General features: G+C 43.0%; 2 protein-coding genes across 2 annotated transcripts; both read right to left on the reverse strand.

Moving 5' to 3' along the window:
* Positions 1-228: 228 nt before the first annotated feature.
* Positions 229-11,926, reverse strand: LOC117502570 (AN1-type zinc finger protein 3-like). Its single transcript, XM_034161607.1, has 6 exons — positions 11,414-11,926; positions 7,864-7,904; positions 2,658-2,852; positions 2,476-2,544; positions 2,229-2,399; positions 229-2,146 (listed from the first exon to the last, which is right to left on the reverse strand). Exons 1-6 carry the CDS (start codon positions 11,479-11,481, stop codon positions 1,992-1,994), a joined length of 699 nt encoding a protein of 232 aa, XP_034017498.1. The 5' UTR covers positions 11,482-11,926; the 3' UTR covers positions 229-1,991.
* Positions 11,927-18,466: 6,540 nt separating this feature from the next.
* btbd9 (BTB (POZ) domain containing 9) lies at positions 18,467-27,034 on the reverse strand. Its single transcript, XM_034161605.1, is given in 13 exon segments — positions 18,467-20,685; positions 21,285-21,363; positions 21,987-22,094; positions 23,538-23,609; positions 23,611-23,725; positions 24,451-24,560; positions 24,662-24,781; positions 25,495-25,714; positions 25,927-26,194; positions 26,307-26,670; positions 26,851-26,978; positions 26,980-27,019; positions 27,021-27,034. Coding segments are annotated over 13 exon segments (1,827 nt in total). The 3' UTR covers positions 18,467-20,496.
* Positions 27,035-27,049: the final 15 nt, after the last annotated feature.

Here is a 27,049-nt window from a genome sequence, read left to right on the forward strand (position 1 = left end):
TTTTAGCGCCGGCCCCCCACGTCATCTCAGACAGAGTGATGTCATTGCGTGCACAAACTCCGCCCAAACAATTCAATCATAAATTCGAAAATTTACGGGGGAAAGATCGCAAATTGTTTTACCAATTTATTAAATGTGAAGATTTGGTTCCTTTAAAGTGCTTTTTAGAACAATGTGAACATGTTTTAAACTAGTTTACACCAAACTTTATACTATTTTAATTTTTTTTTTCTTTTAAACTGCTCTAAACCAACAGTAAAACATCTTATTCTGGCTAAATTTGGGATAATCTGGTTTTAACCTGTATCACCCCAGGATTACACTGGATTAAAGTGCCTTTAAATCAGTGTCAAACAGATTTTACCTTTTAAATGAGTACACACGAGTGGTAAACTGGTTTCTACTGGCTGAATTTGAGATGAACACGTCTGAATTTTGGACTCGTGTTTGCTCAGAAGTATTTTTTTTAAGACCTCTCAGAACCGGAGAGATGTTCAGAACTTTTCCCCTCACATTTTATAAAACAATAATCAGTTTGTCTGTGAACCTGGAGCCAGTGGAACCTACAGCACTCCCAGTTCAGACCGACATGAATGTGTTATGGTCCCAGAAGGGCAGCTGGAGTCAGGAAGGGGTCAATGAAGGGTTACACAGGGGTCAAAGTTTAAAAATGCTTCAATCATATGGAAGTAGTTTGGAGTTACCTCATTGACCCCATGTGACCCCCACGTGACTTGCCTTCAGATGGTTATCGTATGTTTGTGTGCAGAGGACTGAGACTCGACCGGACATGTCGTCACATCAGGTGGTTCCTAAAAGCTGCCCGACCCACAGACAAGTTAATATGGAAAATAATAATGGTAGTAGATTACAAAAACGTAATAATTATAATAATATTCTGGCACAATTTACGATAAACCCATTCTGTGTGGGGGCGGGGCCAATCAGTATACAATCAGAAACAAATTTAAAAACAAAAACAAACTGTGGAAGTTCCAAGTTTTGCACTCAGGTGACAAAATCAGCAAACGTACAGAGACACTGACTGTCAGCTCAGTTTCTTCTTAAATGTAACCCAACAACAAAAAGGACTAAATCGGACATTTCAGCCGCACATCAGTTTCCTGCAGAACTCCAAGAACTGAAACACAGATCAGAGTGTCGGCTTCACTGGAGAATGAACAGAGTTTATCTCCTCCGTCAGAGAATCAGGATTTATCAAAGACTTCGGTATTCTCCAACAGTTCGTGGGAACAGAATGTTGTCGTCCCGAAGCAGGAAACAAATGGAGCTAATCACCATGACAACCAGGAGAGCAGGAAAACAAAAAAAACCATGAGCGCTTGACGTGAAACAAGTGACACGCTCACACTAACGTGCACTAGCAGAACTCATCGAGTGACGCCGTGCACGAACTCCAACGCAGACACCCAAAAAAAAAAAAAAAAAAAAAAAAAAAAAAAAGGTGGGGGGAGGTATTGAAAAGAAAGAAAGAAACAACCCCCGGGGGGGGGGGGCAAAAACATCCTGAATCCACAAGACTGAGTTCAGACAAAATGTCAGTTTGTCTTTTGTAACTTTCTGCAGCGGGAGAAGAAAAAAAAAAAAAAAAAAAAAAAAAAAAAAAAAAAAAAAAACCTGTTAGAGGAGGAAACCATGGCAACGTGCACGAGAACCACGTGACTGGATCTATCTCTGCAGAGTCCTCCCTCTGAAAGCAAGGCGGGGTTAAGGCTGCGTGGGTGAAAGTGCGATATGGGGGTGTGGCTCCGCAGAACGGCCCCCAGTGCCCCCTGCAACGCCGAGTCCAAACAGACGTCCCAGAAATCACATCCACAGACGGGGCGGCGCTCAGAGCTCAGATCCAGAAACGTGGGGTCAGATGCAGGATGTTGAGAACACCACCCCCCCCCTCCCCCGGACCCGTTAGTCCCTCCTCCAGGCTCTCCCTCCAAAGCTCCTCTGTAACTGGCTGGTCACGCGGTGGCCGATCAGGAGCACTCCTCGCCGATGCGCTGGCACGAGCGGCCCACCTTGCGGTCCAGCTTCACCATCTTGAGGACAGCCTCCTCACGCCCGCGGCCCAGGTGGTCGAACACGCAGTCGTGCTGCTCGGGTAGACGGTGAAGCATGCAGAAGACATAGCCTGCAGGAAAACCGAAAAATCTGTTAGCGTTCTGTGAGGGGGAGGACAAAAAATGAAGAAGTCCTCGGCTGCCGGTACTGACCACAGCGACAGGAACCCAGTTCCTGCTGCACCAGCTCCAGCTTAGTTTGGCAGCGATAGCAGCGCCGGCGGTTCTTCTGCTTGGGCGTCCCACCGGCATCCTCGTCGCTCACTTCCTTCTCGTCTGTTCGTGGCCGTTTCTTTGGTGTGGCCTCTCTGTCTGGACTGGAGGCTGAAAGCACATGATGGGGTCAAAGGTCACAGCCCAGCCGTGGGTTACCCAGAGTGACCGATGCAGCGAGCGTTACCTGATTCTCGTGGACGTTTTGTGGGTGTGCAAAGCGTGCCCTGACCCGTTTCTGTGCATGACGACACACCTGCAGAGTCACAACGGGAAAAAAAAAAATGCTCAGACTTTCCTCTGTCTGTCAGTAGGAGGCGATAATGAGATAGTGACCAAATCAAGCACTGTCCTAAGGTGACAACTTACCTTCCCTGGTGCTGGCAAATGTGGATGAGGATTCTTCGGTTAACGGCTGCTCGGAACTAGATGGCGGCGGAGAAGGTGATAGCGACTGGCTCGTGCTACTGTTCATCTCATTAGTGAAAACGGACGATTGACTACTCCCACTGCTTTGGATGGGCTTGGAGGTGCAGTCGTCCCCCGGCTGTTTGTTCTGAACATCTGTGGTCGAGACAGAAAAAAAAAAAAAAAAAATGGAGAAACATGACAAACGTGCAGAACAGAAACACAGCTCCACTGCATGATGAGGACAATAAAGACAGTCATTAATTGCCATCAATCAGACTGAAACACACATTGAGCCTCCTGGACTAACTTAGGAAATTAAACCAAGGTTTGTTTTGGGTGAATTTCACTGTTTTTGCCCCAAAAAGTCCTTATTTTGCCTGAAATTCCAGATTTCTAAATTCTGTAAGGAAGAATTGTGAACCATGACTGGACGCAGCAAACAAAACTGTCAGAATCAAAATCTATCGAGAACTGAAGGACAGAGCGGACAAACAGCAGACGTGTCACCAAACATGAGCTCAGACTTTTGGTCCAGGTGGAAAAAAAAATAATAATCTGAGTTTGAGATTGTAACATTTTGCTTGTCTTACAGTGTGCAGACAAAGTCTCAGCATGTATCCTGAAGAATGCAGCGAGTGAACAGGTGAATGAATGAATAATTTGCATCATGTGACAATCCCAGACATGCCCAGCAGGTGGCAGACAGCTGTATGAACCAGACTCCAAAGAGTTTATGTTGTTCAATAATTCACTGGCTGTATTTTCCTTCCTTGTTTTAAGCCGTCTCGCTGAACGTGATGCTACACTCTGGACCCGGCGTGTCTGTGTTCAAGAGATTTGATAGATTGAGGGTTGCGCTTGTCAGTGCGGCAGAGGGCAAGGATCCTGAGTCCAGCGATTATGGCAAGGTGGACAAACTAAAGCATGCTTGATTTATTGAAGCAGTGTCAGAGCTGGAGTTCCTGGGATTCGTCAAGTCCACCAAGCAAAAGGCAGATCATGTAGCACGACTCACTTGGGGAGGGTGTTAAGATTTTGCACACGAGTGGAAAAAGCGCAGTGATCACAGACGCAGCATGCTGCATGAACGAAAGGCGAACTTAATAGGGCTGGAATCTGAGAATGACCTAACCAGGAAATTCAATGGAGAGTGGCAAGATGTCCTTCTCAGAAGATTCAACGCGGCATCCAACCGAAGGCTTCAACTCTTCTGGCATCCAGTTTCCACACAGAATTTTATGTTAAGATATGGACTTTTATGGTAAGATAAAAGTTATGTATTGTTGTAAATACAGTGGTCCCTCGCTATAATGTGGTTCACCTTTTGCGGCCTCGCAGTTTCGCGGATTTTTTAGTCCAATTTTGCATGCTTTTTTTTTATTTTATTTTTTTATAAACAGCGCATTGTGCTCTGCGTCCTCATCAAGCAGGCCGGTGTTCTGTCGAGATGACGGGATACCTGTTGCGGCACCGCGAAGGGAGAGTACGCACATTGTGTTCTGCGTGTCTGTTTATAAGAATCTTCTCGCCCAGAAGAAAAAAGAGCGCCAACAACTACCCATAACTGTGTTCTACACTCAGAAAAAGACACCTGCACCGAGGCCTTCAGCAGAGCGGCGCCACGACGCAGAGGCACGATCAGAGGAACTGTGAAATACTAGTCAGTCACTATTAATAATTTCTTATGTGTCCAACCTCGTAGGTTGATCGTTAAAATTAAATTTGTTAGTTCTAAAAGCCATCATAATTATTTATAGGAAAACGTTCTATTTTTATTCCTCAAACAAATGTCTGGGCCTGAAAACAGGTTGGTCTTATTTTTCTACTAAGGTCTGAACTTTGAGTGTTTACACACGAGAGAAAAGTGAGAAAATGTTAATGACTGTTTGAGAAAAGTGTATAAAGTGTGTAGTGAGGGGTTTTACAGCCTTAAAACGTCTTTAATAATTGTAAAAAAATAATGCTGAGTACTTTGCGGATTTCGCCTATTGCGGGCTATTTTTAGAACGTAACTCCCATGATAAACGGGGGACCACTGTACATCTACATGAAAGGTTTACCTTTGAAAATTTTATTACAGAGATTAGAGCATGCCATATGTATTAAAAGGCACTGCGCTGCGGTGGTTTGAATCATATTTATCTAATAGATTACAATTTGTTCATGTAAATGGGGAGTCTTCTTCACAGACTAAGGTTAATTATGGAGTTCCACAAGGTTTTGTGCTAGGACCAATTTTATTCACTTTATACATGCTTCCCTTAGGCAGTATTATTAGACAGCATTGCTTAAATTTTCATTGTTACGCAGATGATACCCAGCTTTATCTATCCGTGAAGCCAGAGGACACACACCAATTAGCTAAACTGCAGGATTGTCTTACAGACATAAAGACATGGATGACCTCTAATTTCCTGCTTTTAAACTCAGATAAAACTGAAGTTATTGTACTTGGCCCCACAAATCTTAGAAACATGGTGTCTAACCAGATCCTTACTCTGGATGGCATTACCCTGACCTCTAGTAATACTGTGAGAAATCTTGGAGTCATTTTTGATCAGGATATGTCCTTCAATGTGCATATTAAGCAAATATGTAGGACTGCTTTTTTGCATTTGCGCAATATCTCTAAAATTAGAAAGGTCTTGTCTCAGAGTGATGCTGAAAAACTAATTCATGCATTTATTTCCTCTAGCCTGGACTACTGTAATTCATTATTATCAGGTTGTCCTAAAAGTTCCCTGAAAAGCCTTCAGTTAATTCAAAATGCTGCAGCTAGAGTACTGACGGGGACTAGAAGGAGAGAGCATATCTCACCCATATTGGCCTCTCTTCATTGGCTTCCTGTTAATTCTAGAATAGAATTTAAATTCTTCTTCTTACTTATAAGGTTTTGAATAATCAGGTCCCATCTTATCTTAGGGACCTCATAGTACCATATCACCCCAATAGAGTGCTTCGCTCTCAGACTGCAGGCTTACTTGTAGTTCCTAGGGTTTGTAAGAGTAGAATGGGAGGCCGAGCCTTCAGCTTTCAGGCTCCTCTCCTGTGGAACCAGCTCCCAATTCGGATCAGGGAGACAGACACCCTCTGTACTTTTAAGATTAGGCTTAAAACTTTCCTTTTTGCTAAAGCTTATAGTTAGGGCTGGATCAGGTGACCCTGAACCATCCCTTAGTTATGCTGCTATAGACTTAGACTGCTGGGGGGTTCCCATGATGCACTGAGTGTTTCTTTCTCTTTTTGCTCTGTATGCACCACTCTGCATTTAATCATTAGTGATTGATCTCTGCTCCCCTCCACAGCATGTCTTTTTCCTGGTTCTCTCCCTCAGCCCCAACCAGTCCCAGCAGAAGACTGCCCCTCCCTGAGCCTGGTTCTGCTGGAGGGTTCTTCCTGTTAAAAGGGAGTTTTTCCTTCCCACTGTAGCCAAGTGCTTGCTCACAGGGGGTCGTTTTGACCGTTGGGGTTTTTCCGTAATTATTGTATGGCTTTGCCTTACAATATAAAGCGCCTTGGGGCAACTGTTTATTGTGATTTGGCGCTATATAAATAAAAGTGATTTGATCCGTTGTGTGGCTGCCATGCCCAATTGCGCTGTGTTTGCACTTGTGATGGAGGGCTGTATGTAGGGTAATCTACTGTCTCGTGTGGTTTCTCAGATCAGTTGTTGGTTTGGTTTTGTGGTATGCAGGAGATCACTTGACCGAGGGTCTATACGTTCAAATAATAATAAAAAAAAAATACTGTCATCACTCTTTACTCTTACAACAGTGTAGCCTAAATACACAAGCTTTCTAGGAGCGCACCCAATTCATTACGCACGCTCAGAGGCACCTCCGGTGTGCACTTTTTTTGGGGGGGGGGGGGGGCAGGGGCAACTCCGCCCCCTGTGATAAACTCATTACCCCCTTAATATTTTTTTTTCTGGTGCCGGTCCTGCTCCACTCAGAGCCAGGCTCTTCGCTCCCTGGTTGCCATGGTCACAGACGTGGATGCATCCGGCCAAATCACTGCAGTCGCTGAGAAAACTTAATGCACAGTCTGACATTTTTCCTCAGACACTTGTTGGATTAATAGAGAACAAAGACTTTCTGAAGGAGAACAGTGCCTATTTTAATAAAAGGCATTGAGCACGTCTTCTCTTTAAGGGTCAGGCTTTCCTTTCAAACATCACTTTACTGAGAGGTAAAAACCCCTCATGTCCAAACAGAGCTTTACCTCAAGAACAAATGCATATTTTCAACAATTTGATACACAACAGCAGCAGCAAAAAATAAATAATAAGATAAAAATCTCAGGGTCGTGACCCTGCAATGACAGAGGGTCACCTGATACACCAAGAAAGACGCAACAAATCCAATAAAATCTCATTTTTTGATGAGTAAATCAGTATAAAATGTTATTTTACATTAGAAAACATGTTGGATGGACCCTGAACAGCAGCAATTTCCTCCTCGTGGAACTCAAACAGGAACAGCTCAATGGAGCTGATATGAAACAAACACCAACATTTCAAATTGCTGGGCTCACAAAAGTCTCAAGATTTAAGCTTTGCTCATGTCAACAAAAACTGAACCTGTGCTGCAACATTTCACTGCCACCTGTGGAGTCACTCAAAAAAAAAAAAAAAAATAAATAAATAAATAAATAAATTCATAAATCGCAGTTATTTTTGCCTCCAGTTCAAATTTAACATGAGATATACCTTACTGAATTTTCATGAAATCTGAACAGCAGCCCAACCAACAGTCCGACGTGGCTGACCTTTGACATGATGGAAGCCAAGCATCCATTAAAGTGTTGACATGACTTAAATCAGAGAGGCAGGTTTGTGACCAAACCACCTGAGGGTCACTTCCCTGCAACAGCCATGTGGTTCACTTCCCAAAGCCCGACCCAACACACAGCAGACTCAATACTGAGGACCACAAACCACACAGGTATCAACCAGCTGCAGCAGGTCGCTGGTTCGACCAGCGGTCTGCAATCTGGTTCTATGGTGGTCCCATGGCGTCGCTCAGCACCACTTCACACACTCAGACTGAACAGTTTGGAAAAAGGACCGTGGGACACCCTGCCGGGCCCGTGGACGGGGGACTGATGACCATCACTTCAGATAAATCATGCTCACCGGAGTTTAATGACGTGTCTTTGTACTTACTGGCAAAACATTTGGAACACAGGTTCATAGTTTTACTGGACCTGCAGACACAAAGAGAGTCAAAATTAGAAACTGAACCAAGAGTCGACACCATCAAAGTGCCAAATAAATGTCAAAAACCTAAATCCAACATAACGTCATTTTACTTCCATTTTTATACAATTTGTGAAAGAGTTCATAATTTCTACAGACAAATAAAGTATGACTTTCAAATATTTCAAACTTTTCTCCGCTTCTGTTGTGCTGTAGCTTCGCTTCATCATCAACAAACGTTTTAACAATTAACACATGAACAAAGTCATAATCCAAAATGACAACTTCAAATTAATTATTCCATCCAACAAACAAAACAAAAAACACAATCCAGTGAGAACCCATTTTTCCAAACATGGCTCTTTGGAATCCAGTTTACGAGTGGTTTAAACCGGTTCTGAAACATGTAAGACCTGGTTCAAAACTGTTAAAGTCACACAGAACATGTGGCGTGGCACTGATCTGATTTGTTTGATTTCTGTGAGAACTTTGATGCCACACTGTTTCAAGTCGTGGACCAGTTACAAGTGTCAAGTCAAACTGTTGTTGATCTGTTGCACAGATGTCACCAGGTTGGCAGGGTGATCAACGCGCGTCCCTTTCTCATTTTGAGGAGCACAAAAACCCTCGCCTGCTGCAGCGGCATCTTCGCCACGGCCGTCTGATTTTGTAGGACCGTGTCACTGGTCCACTCGCTGCTGTCACAGTCCTTAAAGTTAATTTGTTTGGCATGAACCACCTCCAACGTCACGCTATCAGAGGCCTTAAGTTTCAGCAACATGTGTGGCACATGAACGCACAGAGCTGCCGTCAGCTGACAGTGACAGCTGGGATTCTGGGTCCAGTTTACTGCAAGTGCAAAGAATTTTTTTTCTTGAAATATTAGAATCAATATCACCTTAAAACACAAAATCCAACAACTTAATGTCTCAATTCCAGATGATAATTGGAATTAAAAGTATAAATTACAGCTGCAGCCAACAATTCCAATCCATTGTTGCAACCTTATTCCAAAATGGATGAAACTCTTTTTGTTTCTTCAAAATTACACACACACACACACACACAAGCCCATAATGACAATGAGAAAAAGTTTGAGATTTCTGCAAATTCATTTAAAATAATAAAACTAAGAATCAAGTGACATAAGTACTCACAGCCTTGCCATGAAGTTCAAAATTGAACTCCAGTGCATCTTGTTTCCACCAATTTGATTTGTATAATAATGTAAAAACAAAAATACATTAAAATACAGAGTAACACAAAAAAAAAAGCTCCAATGCATTTATTTCCATGTGGGCCAATAGTGATACGTCCCGTGGACATCATGAATCTGGTCACGTGGGTTTGTTTAGGTTATCTTAAGAGAACTACCTGCTTTTGTGGTACTATTAGTTTTCAAACGTATTCAGAGACTGCTGAAGTTGCTTCCTGAACTCCAAGACGCCATACCTTCTGTTTTTCGTCTTTCATTTACATGTGTTCTTGCCAACCACGTCAATGCACATGCGTGTGACATCAATGTTTGTAAACAAGAAGTACCACTACATAAATCACAGATAAAATACAACAAAAGGTAACACTTAACAATAAAAACAACAGGATATAATAAATAAAGTATTTACAGATGATAAAATGATGAGTAATTTTTAAATAAAGCCTAAATCAAAGAATCTAAACTGATCATCCTTGAGATGTTTCTACAGCTTAACTATAGTCCACTTGGTTTGAGTTCAGTTGACTGGACATGATTTGGAAAGACACACACCTGTCTACATATAAGGTCCCACAGCTGACAGTTGAGCAATCGTGGAAGAAGGACCTTAGTCAGGGAGGTGACCAAGAACCTGATGGCCACTCTGTCAGAGCTCCAGCATTCCTCTGTGGAGAGAGGAGAACCTTCCAGAAGGACAACCATCTCTGCAGCAATCCACCAATCAGATCTGTATGGTAGAGTGTCCAGACAGAAGCCACTCCTTAGTAAAAGGCACATGACAGCCCACCTGGAGTTTGTCAAAAGGCACCTGAAGGACTCTCAGACCAGGAGAAACAAAATTCTCTGGTGTGATGAGACAAAGATTGAACTGTTTGGTGTCACGTTTGAAGGAAACCAGGCACCATCTCTACAGTGAAGCATGGTGGTGGCAGCATCATGCTGTGGGGATGTTTTTCAGCAGCAGGAACTGGGAGACTAGTCAGGATTGAGGGAAAGATGAATGCAGCAATGTACAGAGACATCCTGGATGAAAACCTGCTCCAGAGCGCTCTTGACATCAGACTGGGGTGATGGTTCATCTTTCAGCAGGACAATGACCCTAAGCACACAGCCAAGATATCAAAGGAGTGTCTTCAGGACAACTCAATGTCCATGAGTGGCCCAGCCAGAGCCCAGACCTGAATCTGACTGAACATCTCTGGAGAGATCTGAAAATGACTGTGCATCGATGCTCCACATCCAACCTGATGGAGCTTGAGAGGTGCTGCAAAGAGGAATGAACCAAACTGCCCAAAGATAGGTGCACTAAGCTTGTGGCATCATATTCAAGAAGACTTGAGGCTGGAATTGCTGCCAAAGGTGCATCAACAAAGTATTGAGCAAAGGCTGTGAATACTTACGTACATATGTTTTTTTAATGAATTTGCAAAAATTAAAAAAAACAAACGAAGCTTTTCGTGTTGTCATTATGGGGTGTTGTGAATAGAATTTTGAGGGGAAAAAAATGAATTTACTTCATTTTGGAATAATACTGCAACATAATAAAATGTGAAAAAAGTAAAGTGCTGTAAATATTTCCCGGATAAACTGTATATTGGTTGGTAAACCAACTTGCTATTACTCCTAGTCCACAGTCTATGTTGTACATAATCACAGTTGTGTCTTGTATGTCAAATGGCCTTATGATGTCACAAAGCTGTCCTTTGTTTGCTGGCTGTAGAACCACAGCAGAGATCTACACTCCAGTCATCATGGAGCTCGAAGCTATTGTACAACAGAAATTCACCATTATTTAATAACAAATTACATAAATTCCCCTAAAAATCAGCTGAGATAACGAAACCTGGCGCATCTGACTCTCTCCACCCAAAGCGATCAAAGGGAATAATGTGATTATTAACCCTCAGATGACAAAGTAAAACCTTTTAAATCCTTCTAAAGTCAGTTTGAAGCAGGAACGAGGCGATAACCGGTTAATCGCTGCTGACGGTGGAGGTTTAAAAGGAACCTTCCGGTAATAAATCATTTTCTCTGTCTGGCTCGTCGTCCGTTTAACTCAACAATCGCCTCAAAACTCGACGAGTTCACGTTAAAATTCACCGAAACCACCGAACCGCCGCCGCAGACTCGAGAATCGGCGGAGAATCGGGAGCTGTTTCTGGTTTATTTATTAGCTAACTTCCCAACCCCCCACCCTCGGCCTGTACAACAATGGACAGTTCGAGCAGCTGCTCGGATTTAATCCGGATTCGACTTTCTGGTCAAATGTGAGACATGTGGAGAACTTTGTGAGACTCTTACCCCCAGAAGCCGCAGGGGCAGCGGGGCGGCAGGCTGGGCGCTTTGCTCCGCTCGCTGGTGTCTCCCATGGCTTCCGACGAAAACGCGAGGCCGGGGATCGGTGTGCGGCCTGCTGCCTCGGCGACAAAAACCAGCCAAAACCCGCCGCGAGACCGACACCGACGTCCTGTGCGGCTCAGAGTCCACCGGCAGCGAGTCCGTCCGCCGCTTCCAGCCCAAAGCCTCCCGTTAATGCGAACAAACGGCCGAGTTTTCGCTGGAATAATTGAACGGAGCTGAAAGCGACCAGCTGGACGTCTGGACGCGTCGACCGACACCGAGAGGGGAGGGGGGCGCCCCGGGGCTCCGACCCAACAACACTGCCCGGACAGAGATCAGCGACCGTCCAGCGACCGGGTCAGGACCAACATCCGCCTTCCGTCCGGGGCAGGGTGGAAAATAAAGCAGAAATAATCGCGATCGTGAGAGGCCTCCCCTTCCCCGGTCAGGTCCACCCCCGTTCACACGTAACGATGCGTCAATCAAACCATCGAACGTCATGATGAGCAAAGAGGCTCGTTTAATCAAAGAGCAAAAACCAACAGTCAGCACAAAAAAAAATAAGTTTGAACCTGCTGAAAGACAGTTTCACACTAATCCGGTTTACCTGTTTGCAGTGTGGACAAACACGACTTTAAATCATTATTAGCGTTTTAAAAAACTTTAAAAAGTGTTTAAAAATGTCCTTCCTCAAATCCTTTCAATTGTTGTTTTAAAATGCTTTCAGATGAGACCCAACATTATTAAATGAAATTTCAGAAAAAAAAAGCTTCCCACATAACTAATAATCTAATCTTGCAAAATTGTCTGAAAATGTCCCGATTTGTCTAAGTCAGCCCTGCGCCCCAATATTTCATTGTTTTCTGTTCAAAGCAAAACTAGGTGATAAAACAATCACAGTGAAAGATCATAATAAAAAAATGGTATTAGTAAGACTGGGATATTTTTAAATATATGGTGAGATAAGTTTAGTTTTGCTGACCTTGACAAGTGGCCGCGAGTGGCTACCAGGACCCTGTAGTTACTAAAAAACACTTCACCATCAACTTGATATTTTCTATTTTACGTGAGTTATTGTTCATGTGTGTAGGACGTTCACTGATCCTCACCTCAACACATCAGAATTCAGTTTCACAGCTGTGTGGAACATTATTCAGACCCAACAGACTCTGTTATTCCCGTACTTCCTCTGCTAATCCCAGCCGAAAAAAAAAAAAATAATAATATATATATACACACACACACACACTATGACTACAGGCCTACAAAAAGTTCCAAAATAAAAAAAATGTAAATTTTCCTGTTTTGTTTTTTTTTTTAAATCAGACCAAAAGCCAACATAGACCTTCAGTTTTATCACAATTCAAACTACAGAAACTTTTTTCCCTCTAAATTAGTGATATTTTGCTTATGAAACTTATTTTCTTGACCACAGGCCAGAAGACTAACTCGACTGTAAAATAAAGGTGTGATTGAGCAGCTGGTGATCAGTCATCACCTGTCAGAGAAACACTCCAGAAACAGAAGGTAAACGTCACTGTATTGCTTCCATCAAACACCAAGAAATGGGCGTGGCCCCGCCTCCTTGACAAACATCAATAAACAATTCTCTTGTTTTCATAATCACATTTTTCAGAGACAAATGTGTCAAAGATGAGGCAGTGAAATGCAGTCGTACACTAAATAAATCAAACTGAAAGTAGTGAGAAAAACATTCAACATATGTGGAAAAAGAATCTGAGGACGATGGAGAAGTTCAACATGTGACCTGCAGAGAATCCGTGTTTCAGTTCAGTTTCATTCTTAACCAATTGTGAGGGGAGACACCCTTCAGGTGTGTTTGTTCAAGTGTAATAAAACGGCACAACCAGATCCAAGCCTTCCACTCCAAACTGCTGCCTGGGGCCTTTCTTAACCCTCACAAGTTCAAACTGGTGGGTCGGGGGCCAGATGAGGCCAGCAGCTGGTGGGTTATGGCCACATCACTAAAATATGTTTTCCACTCATGAAACCATACACAGCTGTACATGACATTATGGCAGACCTTTTTTTTTTTTTTTAACATGACAAGTCATATGGCTTCAGTGTGTTAACTGGTCAAACTTGAGGAAGCCATGCTGGTTTTGTGTTAAAACAAACTTTTTCTCTCTTTTTTCAGTCATAAGCACCCAATAAAAATCACAGCACAGTGGTTTATATTAGTTTGAAGGGTAATTAATGTTTAGAAAAAAGTTGTTTCAATCTTTGAGTGTAGATTTCCACAAATCCACAGCAAAAAAATTAGGATGTTCAAAGCAATTTTTTCCTTTTTTTGACAGCATGTGTGAAATGACCTTCAGGTAATTTCAGTCAATAATTAATTAATAATTGATTAAAATAAAAAAAAAACCTTTATTGCCACAATAAAGTGCTGTCATTTACTTCATAACCAGCTTAAAAAAAAAGGTTTATTGAAATAAAAATTGCAAATAAATTAGATTTCATCTGTGAAAAAGGGGGCGCTGCTCAACCTGAAAGTAGCTCAGCCACAAAGATTAGTTTTATTTCAATATTAACATGCACAAAAAAAATTAAGAAAAATAAAGTTCTCAGCCAAAATTTCCAGTTTAAGCCACGCCCCCTGTATGCAGCCTGAGTCCCAAAAGACAAATTTAAATAAACAGGAAAGCAAACTGTTCTGATTTTTAGCAAGCTAACTGCTAAAGCTAATGTTAGCATTAACATATTTAGCAATATTTTAGTTAAAATAAATCTTCCAGCAGTCAACTCTGTGTTCTAATGTACGGAACAGGACTAATGATAATAATGATCGGCTGATTCTAAGCGGAAAACTTTCCTCAATAATTTGTCTTATTCAGGATAAATTAAAGAACTCTGTCCAGATTTATGCTCATGTTTTAGTTTTTAATTAACTGAATCAATTTTTGATTGGTTTTCTGATTTAATTGTTAATAAGTACTTAAAGACTTTTTATTAAAGTCGAATCATACTTCACAACAATGTGAATAATAAAAACGTGGAGTGTGCGAGAGTGCCACGTGTCACCACAAAGCAGAACCACCTGATGTCCTGGATGGCAACCACCCAGACAGAAAACCAAACCATCCATCAGCCTTATGAAGGGGATGGGAAAAAGCCATGAGGGTAGACATCTGGAACTTCCTTTCTTTTTCACAGATGAACATCTTCCACTGCTGTGCAGGGAGCTGGGAAGGCTGCTCCATCTGAGGTCTGAAGTCCTCCGCGGGCCAACAGACCTAAATTTATGCTGGTTGGCCCAGCGGTTGGTGTGGTGCACCAGCTCCTTCTCATGGTGTCAGATATCAACGTAATTATTAAAATGGAGACTGGCAGAATTTGGTCAAGTTTTTTAGACTTGGTTGTCCAAATCGCCCGTTCAATGGTGAACCACATAAAGTCAGCACACCAAGCACCTGTAGGTGACACATTGTCCCAAATTAACGAGAACCAGATTAATGGGTCTTTGAAAAAATACAACACACTAATACATGAAGAAGTGAGACTGGATTAAGGATGGACACCTGTGGGCCAGCAGGAGCCAAGAGCTGATGGTTCTGGTTCCACCCCTGTTGACCAGTCTGAACAAAGACTAGCATGGCCTTGAGCCATCATGATCCTTGAATCCCAAATCTGGTTGATGCGGTGAGTTACGACAAACTTGCAACCATAACACAAAAAAATACTCCAAATTACTCGAGGACGAGGTGACCGAAGTCCTTCGATGTGCTCGGCCCGTTTCCCCAACATGAGCAAAGATCAAGACACCACCGTTACTTTGATGGAAGAACTGACGAATCAGCTGTTATAGCTCCGCCTTCCCCACAGACCCAGGACTGGAACCAATGACAAAAGTCCACCAAATCTTTACTGACTTGAATGACACAAACATTTTATCATTTTGCTTTTGATATTACAAAAGTATTTTTCTTATAAATGTGCTCCCCCCCCCCCCCCCCCCCCCAAAAAAAAAGTGAATTTAAATGCACTGTGATTCATGGTTTTAAAAAGATAGAAAACGTCTGAGCTGATTTTATGGGTGCTGCAGAGTCCTCGGGTATCTTTGGGTATTTTAATGAATACCACAGAGAAAGTTGAAAATAAACTGGTTTTTAAAATAACTCAAAGTGCAACATGAGGACAGAGAAAACTGCAAAACATCGAAACCACAGCGCCAACGGTTAAACAAGTCAAAACTCCAAAAACTCAAAGTAAACGAGTGAATGAACAGCGTTAACAAATCCAACATTCTGCCACAAGAAGCTCAGTCACAAGACCCAAACACCAACTTTTAGTTTGCATAAAGTGCCAATGGCAGCTTCTCGACTTTGTTCTCCCTGAAGCACGACTCCATGACTTGGTCTGTGATTCTCACACTAACTTTTTACACATTTAAGTTGATTAATTCTGTCGTCATTTGTACTGAGACGCAGTGTTTAATAATTCTAACTTAAATGTTTTTTTAGGGTTTTCTTTTCAGATATACCGCAGCTTTCCAAGTCACAGCACAAAATAGTCGATTTTGGTTGTGACAATTTGTTAAAACTCAACAGTCAACCTTTGCGTAGATTTGCGTAAAGCTTTTTTTGTGTGTGTTTTAAGCTGAAGCATAACACGAAGCATGATCCAGACTGCAGTTTGGCAAACCTCTGTAGAACTGTTGACTTCATTTCTAAACGTGTAAAAATACTCTGTTAGCGTTGTGGTACGAAAATGGAGTCGAGCCACTTTAAGACCCTTACTGGGGGAAAAATAGCATATTCTGAATTTAGACATTTGAGATATTAGCGGGTGTGGTCTTTAGAGGTGTAATCACATTTCATGGTGAAGCTCATCCCTGGACAGGATTCCACCGTGATCCATCAGGTTCTGAACAGTTAGCAGCTAAACAGTACCTTCTAAAAAAAAAAAAAAAAAAAGAGAACAAATCTTAGAGTGTGGATCAAAATGTAAAGCCTCCTCCACGAAATGTGGAACGAGTCTTTGTGTTTCATCGACGTGTCGACTGGTCGCTTCATTTAACCGCAAATGGAAATCTACGGATCAAGCCGGCCACTTCACAACTGAGCCCAATCTTAGAAATAAATAAATGTACACACGTTACAGGAAAACATTTTCCAAAATGGACAACTGAACTGGTCACGTTAAAAAAAGTCCTTAGAAAAAGTTTGACACTGGATTCACTTCATTCTGGCACATGATTCAAAACCCTGCTGATTCTTCAAACCTTCAGGTGCAATTCATCACAGCAAACTGTGCGTGCACGTTTTTTTATTTTTCTAAAATCACAATTTTCGTGTCATGCAAAGTGAGCAAGTGCAAAGGTGTCGTGGTGGTGCTTTCAAATGTGGGAGTGAAAAACCGAAAACAAGGTTTCACATTCAGCTGCAAAGTGGAAATTTTGTCTCAACTTTAAAACAAGAAAATGAACAACACTGATGGATAAATAACCATTTTTACACCTGGAAACAGTTGTTTGTTGAGATGTTTTTGTCTCCATCGTGACTGTGTCAAACAGGAATGAAGGGAAACCAGTGCTAGTGTGGAGGAACATTAGAAAAGCTTCAAATTCAGGCTTTAAACCTCACCATCTGAGTTGTACATTTTGGAAAACAGCTGTAACAAAAAATGTGAATGAAAGTTGCCGGTTTGCTCCTTTAAACAAAGCAGCAATTCATAGTTTCGACACTCACTGACAGATTCATGGGTGAAGTCTTAAAAACATTTACAGTAATCCAAAAAAGAAAAGGAATTTGAGTCCACACCTTTGTGCTCCTGTCTCAGTCTCACTAATGGGGACTTCAAAAAAAAAAAAAAAAAACACTGACTGCAAACACACGGGAATAAGATTAAACTCCTCACGATATGATTGTGAAGCGTCACAAGAAGTACAGTTAAAAAAAACATTTTGGCTCATTTTTAAGAATGTACACCCTGATGTCCTCACCCTCCCACGTTGGGAAATTACTGCTGCAAAATACCTCTGCAAGAATCTTGACAGGAAGCTTGACCACATTACACCCATTTTGGCATCTCTTCACTGGCTTCCTGTCCCAGTGAGATCAGATTTTAAGGTTGTGTTACTAGCCTATAAAACTGTTCACGGACTGGCACCTCCCTACCTAGCTGACCTATTTAAACCCTACGTACCGGCCCGGGCTTTGCATTCTCAAGATGCAGAACTACTTTGTGTCCCTAGGGTGAATAAGAAGTCTGTGGGGCACAGAGCTTTTTCTTATCGTACCCCTGTTCTGTGGAATGATCTCCTTGCATCAGTAAGTCAAATTCTGTAGAGACTTTCAAGTCCAGACTTAAGACGCATTTATTTTAGCATATGGCATCGTATGGAACTGTGCTCCCCGCCTTGTAAATTCATATTATTAGCAGCGAAACAAGTCTCAGCCTCAACTTTATCCAAATTCTGGGCCTGTCAATGAAGCTTAGGGCTCGCAGCCAGTGATCACTTTAGCATTTTCTCTGCTTTCCTGTCAATTTATTGCTGTGAACTAGACTTTAGGTGTAGTTTTTCCAACCGATTCTGCTCTTTTTCTCTCTGTCCAAGGCACTGATGATGTCACACAAGACTGACAGCTGCACACCACAGGGTGCTGGACTGACCAGGAGATGCCATGCCTGAGGCTAAAGCAGCAGACTGCAACTTTGCCACAGCAACAGGCCCACTGATGACATGACGGAGGAATGCAGGTCCTGCACTCCAGAGTGTTGGATGACACCTGCCTGCGACTTAAATGCTTGTGTGGTTATCTTAACTGCACTTTATTTTTGATGTTGCTTTGATTTCCTGTTTTTTGTTTCTTCAGCTTTGTAAAACCTTGTAACTGTTGGAATGGCCTAAGCGGTGGGTCACCCCTCTGAGTCTGGTCTGCTTGAGGTTTCTCCCTCAACATTATCAGGGGGAGCTTTTCCTTACCATCGTCTCCTGTATTCTTGCTCTGGGGGTTGGTAAGGTTAGACCTTACTTGTGTGAAGCACCTTGAGACAGCTTTGTTGTGATTTGGCGATATATAAATGATATAAATTGAATTGAAACAAAGGTCGTGGCAGGGTCACTATTTGTCAGGGCAACATGGCGTTTGAACAACCTTCTGAGGTCAATTAATCTTTTTCCCTTTTGCTCAAGCGTGACGTCACAGTCGAGCGTTCCAGCCGCAGTCGGACCCTTTGAGCCTGGACTCAGGTGTTTATTCGGTCTAACTGTCCAAATATTTGACCCAAGAAAACATTCTGACCTGAAAAACAAACCAACCAGGAAACCACGCACACGGTGGAATTCTTCCACTGCAGCAAGCTGCATAAATAAATGAACTGTGCTGTCCTACACTCATCTGCACATGTTACCATGGTTACAGAGTCTGGGAGCACACATAAATGCCAAAGAACCGCCTTGGGTCCTGGAGAGCAACCATCAAAGCAGACAGTTACACAGATTCCATGACGTCACCGACAGGTAGCAGAAAGCTGCAGGTTGATGAGTTGTATTCAGTCCTGGACCCTCACCTGTACTAAGCAGCGGACTCACATCACAACCAAAACGCCAACAAACAGAGTGACACAAAAAACAAAAACCACCAAACTGAACATTAAGCACCAAAGGCACCGCAGACAACAGAAAACTAACTGCAAAGACATTTAACAGTTAAACTAATAAAAGTCATTATGAGAAGGTGCAGTTGGCGAGAGGACAACAGTAAGAACGGGCAGAAATCTGACTTAACTGTATGAAAATGTTTGATGTCACTGCAACAAAGTAACAGAGCTCCCTCATTCGGTGAGAATCACGCTTTAAAGCAGTCCTGTCAGGTCTCACGCATTTGGTGTGAGACTCAACATGCTGTCACACTCTCATGCTAATGCATGACATTCTCCAAAATTTCACTGCTATGACCTGCAAGACAAGAGCCGGTGGAAAATAACTCCTTGAGCGTATCTCAGCTCGAGAGCTCTGAAGTAAGAGGAGATGGAATCAAACCAGCAGCAAACACTCCTCTACTCTTCTTGAAGCTAGAGACCACCTTTCCGCCCTTCACTGCCGAACAATTATCAGCAGCATCATTGGGACCATAACGCCACTAATCAAGGTCACCAAGACTTGGAGGTGGAAGAAGGAATTCTCCGTTTTACTGTTCTCAGGCTACCAAAAATATTCAACATCAAGTCAAATAAATAAAGTAGCTTCACTTTTAACCGGTCCACACAATACTCCCCTCTGGTGGAACCTCATCTTCAGTGAGGATATTATTTAACTGGCCAACAAGAGTCTAGAATTCCACTCAAAAGTCAGTTATTCATTAATAAAACAAAATCAAAGGAAGTAATCTGGACACAGCTCAAGCTTGAATCAATTCTCTCCTGATGACCATCTTCACAAAATAGATTTCAGCTTCTATATATTTATTATCATCCATGGAAATAAAAACAGCCGTCATGAAACAACACGAGAAAAATACATTTTTTAAATCTTATAAAAATCTGCCTAAACAAATATAACACCTTCAACTTCCTGCTTCCAGCTGCCTTGACCTGCTTACGAAGCAGAATGTGAAAAATCTTTTCCTGCCAAACATAGGTGCCACCAGGGGGCAGCAGTCTGTTTCTCTCCACCCAGTCAGGTGAAGGACTTACGATCTGTTATCTCAGCAGTACTTTGAGGCGATAAAACGTGTCGCAGCAAATGCAATAATGACCAAGTTAACACGACGAAGATGTGAAAGACGTTCCAAACATAGCTGAGATAAATTTGGGTTTTGAGAAAACAGGAGGCAATACTTTCTGATCCACCCTTGAACCTTTTGCATTCAGGCTCAAACCCGGGAAGACTGGAGCTTTCAGCGCTGCTGCTACAGAGGGTCGAGTCTCTACTCACAAAAGCAAAGAGGAACTATGGGTAATGACAGTGAGGCCGTCGCCTTTAGCAGCGTCGTAACAGTGCAATCTGGATGATCAAGGCTGTGCAAAAACGCCATATGGGAGCACCCCCATCCTTGTGACACCTCCAAAAAGGCCCCTCAGTGATGGGATGGTGAGGAAGAGGATGAGGAGGAAGAGGGTTGAGACGGCAGCAAACTGTGTGCACGTGAAGGTCGGTGGGGTCGCGGCTGCTGGGATGCAAAATCAGGGGCATCGTTGCCTGGGCTGCCTTCATTGACCTCGACATCCAGTTGAGCGGGACATTCAAAGTGAACGCAGTGGAACACCTGGAAAGAGATCACAGCCAAACCAAACCTTAAAATGATGTTCTGGAAAACTTGTGCCGACATCAGAGGGTCTCACGTCTTTTCACCATGTTCAGCAGCAACAAAAATCTTTGTTTGAAAACATGTCAGTGATCCTTGGTGTGTGGTAGCCCACGGATGCTCAGGGCCACCACAGCAGATCCAGTACAGACCTGCATTAGGTTTTAGCACTACTTTTACATCGTATGCTCTTCAAAACACAACTGATCCTGGAGAAACCTGCTCACACCTCCTGGTGTTCCCAAGAGATCTCCCATCCAAGTACTTATGAGGACCTATTCTGGTCCCGTTCTGAGATCTGAGGGCATCAGGTCATCATGTCAGAATATCTCTCAGCAATAATCAAACATTTCATCATCCATGTGGATGTAACGGTCAAACAAAAACCACATGAGTTCACCATCAGTGTGACATGAAAACACAACTTCTGCTTCAAAGCAAGACATCTTGAAAAATAATATAAAAAGCAGGAAGTAATACAGGAAAACAGGAAGTAGTTTTTTTTCTAACTTGACAGCAAAATGTTCTGCATTTCAGGAATCAACAAACTGTGTTTTCACCTCGTTTGCTGTGTTGTGTGTCCCCACAATGCGGATGAAAGAGGCGGGCTGCTTATCAAACTTCAGAGTCTGCCATGACCTGAACAACGAAACAAAATCAATGTCGGCGCAGGATTTCATTTTTACTTTAATTCTGGGCTGATGCCATTATGTCCATGTCTCCTCTGTTATCAAGTGAAGCACCACGTCTTCTGTACAGGGACACAACACACACCAGAGACACGCCACATAAACACGCACCCTGCACTTTCCCATGGGTCAATGCAGGGTGTGCTCAGTCAGTGAAAAGCTCAATGTGCACGTCAACATCTCCAGAGCTTTAAAAAAAAAAAAGATTTATTCTTATTCTGACAAATAAAATGTCAAACATGTTTATAAGAACAGCACAGAGAAATCTGTTTTAACAGCAGTTTATAATAACTGCAGCTAACGTTGGCAAATCTTAGCAGTGAAACACAACAGAACAAATGTGAAGAAACAAAAATGGAGCTGGACTGACAAAGAAGTCACAGACCAATGCAGCGTGCACAACAGCCATAACAGAAACCTGCAGGCAGCGCAGACGCCCCGCAGGCAGCGCAGATGCCTTAACTGATCACCATGTTCAACAATTAAACATCACCCATGTGTCTGCCACAATTTGTTTAAAAATGGTTCCGTCTGAAAACGCTGAGTGTGAGTGTGTGTAAACGAGAGCCTCACCGACATGCCACTCTGGTGCGGTCGACCACTCGGGTCCACTGCTGCTGATTGGTGGAGACTTCGATGTAGTAACTGTAGGAGCGCTCGTCACAGTCCCACAGCAGCAGCCTGAAGAGCCGAACAGGAAACAGTTAAACTGCTGTCAGAAGGACGACAGCTGTCAGCCAAACATTTTACTCACGACTCTAAAGTGTCGGTGTTGTCTGATGCCATTTTATTGGAGATGGTTATCTACTAAAAAGCTTTTTTTCTTGATAACTTTGTCAGTATCCCTGTTTGCATCACATTTTTTTCTGCTGGTCACATTTTCAGGGCTGTGAAATGAAACTGTGAAATCAGAGGAAAATTTGCAGGGGGTCTGGGGGGCATAGGCCCCCAGAAGCCGAGGTCTCGGGTACTGTGGGATCCCAGAAACCAAATTAATTTTTTATCTAATGATACATTTTCAGCATCTCCTGGAACAAAAAAAAATCTCAAAATTAGTGCATATTTAAATGACCCTGTATTCAACCTTTCATTTAAACTGTCAATGATAATGTTGAAATAACAGAATATGATGTGGAAGTAGGACCTGGAATGAGTTTCTTTTTAATTTTAAACCAAATTATGCATCAACTCAGAACAATTAAACTACATGAAATTCATGAAAACTGAGAAGACTATTAAAGTATTTCAAAATCCACAGCTAAAGCTTGGAGAACATTTTGAAAATCAGGGTAAAATATCAATAACATACATTATAGTAAAAAAGCAACACATTCTTGTGTAAATTCCACTCAAAGCCAGTGTCTTTTTCCCATGAAAAAAGTCTACATGAATAAAAACTCATTTATATTCTTGTGTAAATTCATGTAAATCCACAGTTATTTCCCAATGAAAGAAAGTCTAGATTAATGAAAAGAGGCAGACAATGTTTTGTAAAATCCTGTTTAAACAGCACAATGTTTATTTTCCAGAGAGAGAAAAATTCTTACCGTGTTTCCTGAAGCCACAGTTTTTGATTTTCCCGTTTCATCTTTCAAATGTGTTGATGAAGCCAGTGACAATTCCACGGATTCCTGTCCTTATCAGACTTTTTCAAATAATCTTTCTCATCATCTTCTCTCTGTCCGACATCGGTCCATGACACAGACGTGCTGCAAAAGTCTTCTTTTAAAGTCTTCTTTAGAGCTCTAAAAGTTTGCGATGTCCACATGCTACGTTTAGCTTAAGCTTTGCACAGGAGACACATAGTGGTGCCACAGCAACCAGTCCCGCTTTACGACAACTGTTGCAACAGCCAGGCTTTTTTCTCCTCGAAAGTCCGCGGATCCGAGAACACTGATTTATATCTGTAAGACACAGATCAGTGTCCGCGGACTTATAAAACTTACACGATGTCGTAAAAAAGAACACTGTGATAGACATTTTAAAAACTCAGTGACGATCACAGTTACACAGTTAAACACAATCCGCCCCCATCATTATGAAATCTTCGGAATTTCACGGATCTGCGGAGTTTTCACAGCCCTGCATTTTGGTGAAAGCTACTGATAACACCATCGGCTGTACCTTAAAGATCCGATGGAGTACGGCTGAGCCAGCTGGATGACAATGGCTCCAGAACCCAGCTGGTGGCAGTGTACCCGAGTCCCAGTCATAGTTACGTGTGTCACCGTTGAGCAAGGCATTTCGACTCCGGCTGACGCCCTCGACCACACTGGCACATGAAGCAATGGTGGCCACATTCTCGCTAGGCACTGCAGACATGAAACACAGAGTCACCTGACCTCACGAGAGTTTCCTCCAGAAAGACTAAAGGCATCACGAGACAAATCTGTCTCTCACACAGCAGGAGTCAGAAAAGAGTGTGATGATCATCAAGCGAAGCGGCTTTCTGATGAGCCACCAAGTGGAGTTTGATGTTTTTATACCCAACAACATGAAAGACAGATGAATTTCAGCTCACAGGAAACCCAGACAGACAGTACATTTTAACATACACCAAAAGATGCTGTGCTACACTCATAGGTTAAAGGGTCTTTGGCTTCTTCTGTGCTATGTTTTCTGGTACTGTACTGCCCCCACTTTGGTGAAAATGATGCTGAAGTGTAGCACTGTAGAAGTAAAACTAGTCACCACCAATAGCCAGAGATACAGACAGACACCAGCAAACAGCAACAGGTTTCCAGATTTAAAACAGCAGCATGAACTTCACAAAAGCTGGAAAACCCAACGACACTGACGAGGTGCATGCGGACGTTTAAGCACGACTCCTTTTATCATATTAGACAATTTACACCAGATACTTCAATAATCCCAGCAGTGCTGAAGTTACTTTTCTCTACTCTGTTATTTTCTCTCAGTTCCCCAACCAGGCTTTGTTTTTAAGAATGCTCAAATGTTGTGGTTTGAGGAGATTTTCTCCATTGATGGTGAAGAATCAGAATTAAAAAAAGGAGCAGACACACAAACGTTAACTTACCCACAAGCTGGTTGTCCAGGGTAAACGGCCGATTGGTGAACATGCACTCAAAAGCCACCAGGTGGAAAACTTTATTGACTGTGTTGTGTGTTCCCACAATACGAACATACCTGAGGAAGGGGGGGAGAAAAAAGTAGTAAGCATCAAATTCCTTCTGATTTCCACACCCCATCCGGACACACTGAACCCAGTCTGGTTTGAGATGGTTTACCTGCAAACCAGCGGTGTGAAGAAGAGATTCTGCCAAGAACGGCAGAGGAACTTTGAGTAGTCCACAACTCGTACCCAGTCCAGCTCATCCATGGACACTTCAATGTAGTACGAGTATGATCTGGAACCACCAGAAAGGACAAAAAAAAGTTCCTGTCAGGATGTGCTTCATTCGGAAACTTAAATCTACAGTGACATCTTATAAACACGAAAGACCAGAAATTAACATTTCAGGAGGAACTCCTCTTAGTATTTTAACAGGAATACTACAAAAACGACACACACACCTGAAACCTATAAAAAAGGCACGCTGGATCAAAAAGGACAGATAAAAACCAGAAAAAACTGCTCAAACGTGAATGCCCCCATGCAGAAAGCTTTATTCGATACAAATAGTGACATCCCTGAGAACTTCCCCTGCAGACCAGTCTTCATCCACAGCTGCATCCCACTTCTATGGCAACAGAGCTGGAGCCTGTATCTCACAACTTTCCATCTTCAAATCGCTGGTACAAACATACTCACAGCTTAAATGTGTCAAAAATAAGACTTTTCCCATAATGTGACTTTAGAGTTCTAAGCAGCATCAAGTAAAGAGAACAAAGTCAAAAACACACAAATATCATCACATAAATCAGTTCGACAACATGTTGGGACTCGATTTCAGGGAAGTGAAATGATAAATTAAATTATAATATTAAATATAAAGAATGAGACAGACTAAATCTGTCCCATTCTAAAGGCCAGAATAGGCCATAAATACAGTATATATGATAAATACAGAACACACAATAAACACAAATGCAATGAGAAATTATTTGTGGATTTTCTCACCGGCTGTCTCTGTCCCACAGCAGGAGGCGGACGTGGTTTATAATGGACGGCTGACCCAGTTTCACCTGGATTCCGGCCCGTCCGTCCTCCTCAATGGGATGTCTGGAGAAGCCGTGGTCCAGGTCGTAGTTCTGGGTGTCACCATCCAGGAGTGCCGACTTCAGCTCGCCTTTCACCACCTGAGCACCGTACTTCATGGTGGCAATGTTCTCCTCTGGGACTGCAATCCAAAAAAAAAAAAAAAAAAGTGAACAATGTGGCATCACTTGAAAACTACAGCTGCAGCCAGAGCGCATGCCTCTGCGAAAGCACAAAACGCCCCGTTTCACGAACATCTAACGAGTCTATGATGTGGATCCAACCCAAAATCTAACAGCTTCTATTTCAGGCTTTAGGATTTGACAGAAAAAGCAGAGAAAGAGCTCAACTCACTCAGCATTCCGCGGTAATTCAGGTCCATGTTGCGGCTCTCTGAGCGTATCTTGATGGCGTCCAGCAGATCATCTGGGCTCACCAGCCCGGACGGTCGCACCACATTCAGCATCTCGGTCAGGGTCATGAGTGGAAGCCGCACTGCTGACATCACTTCCTGGGAGTCTAACTCCTCCCCATGCTGCCGGCACCAGCGACTCAATGCCAGGAAGATTTCCTTCTCGCTGGCAGCAAATGAGTCCCGTCTGATCATGGTCAGCAGAGCAGCCTGTGCACACAGCCAGATATGAGAGGAGAAAAAAAGCAAAAAAAAAACTGACACACCCCCCACTCACAATGTGTGGCATGATTTAAGGTGGAAACACTGTGCTACAGCTCACCTTGGACAGTGTGAGGAATCCATCAGAGTTCAACACGTCCGGAGCGTGCCGGTCCATGTAGGCGCAGCACGCCACACTGAGCGTGCTTAAAGAGTACAGACTGGCCACGTCGAAAACCAGGCAAACGTTGTTTGTGTGCAATATCGTACGGAGGAAATCCGAGGTGGAGTCCTCCAGTGGCTGGAGGCCGTAGCGATGAGCCAGGCCCAGGAAGTCCAGCAGCACCTCTTCCCGGGCTGAGCTAAGACTGACCCGGCCTGTGTACAGGTAGTGCAGCAGCATGGAGAAAGCCTCGGCCCGAGTCTCCTCCAAACACACCTCCGCCTGCGGCTGGGATTCTTTCATCCCACCGTACAGCAGGGCCCTGAGGGAGCAACCCAACAAGCACAACTGAAGACCTGCGTTTCCTCAGAGCTATCACATCAGCAAGTTCAGCTGTGTTAAGCCCTTTAAGTCCCACTTTCATCTTCTGTTCAACATGTGGGACTTGCCGGACCAACAGGATGCTGGAGGCAGGACGACAGATTATTACTACAACACTGACCTGAAGTAGTGACAACGAGCAGCCAGGATAACTCGGTGTGCCGGGAAGCGCTTTCCCTCCACAAGGAAGGTGACATCGCTGTACTCCTCCCCAAGCACCAGCACCCCCAACTGCTCTGACAGCAGATGGCACGTGATCGATCTCAGACACAGAGGCCAGAGGACGTAAGGTGACTGTTACTCATGGCCGCCAGAGTCAC

This window comes from Thalassophryne amazonica, chromosome 21 (genome assembly GCF_902500255.1).
Source record: "Thalassophryne amazonica chromosome 21, fThaAma1.1, whole genome shotgun sequence".
Taxonomy (NCBI): Eukaryota; Metazoa; Chordata; class Actinopteri; order Batrachoidiformes; family Batrachoididae; genus Thalassophryne; species Thalassophryne amazonica.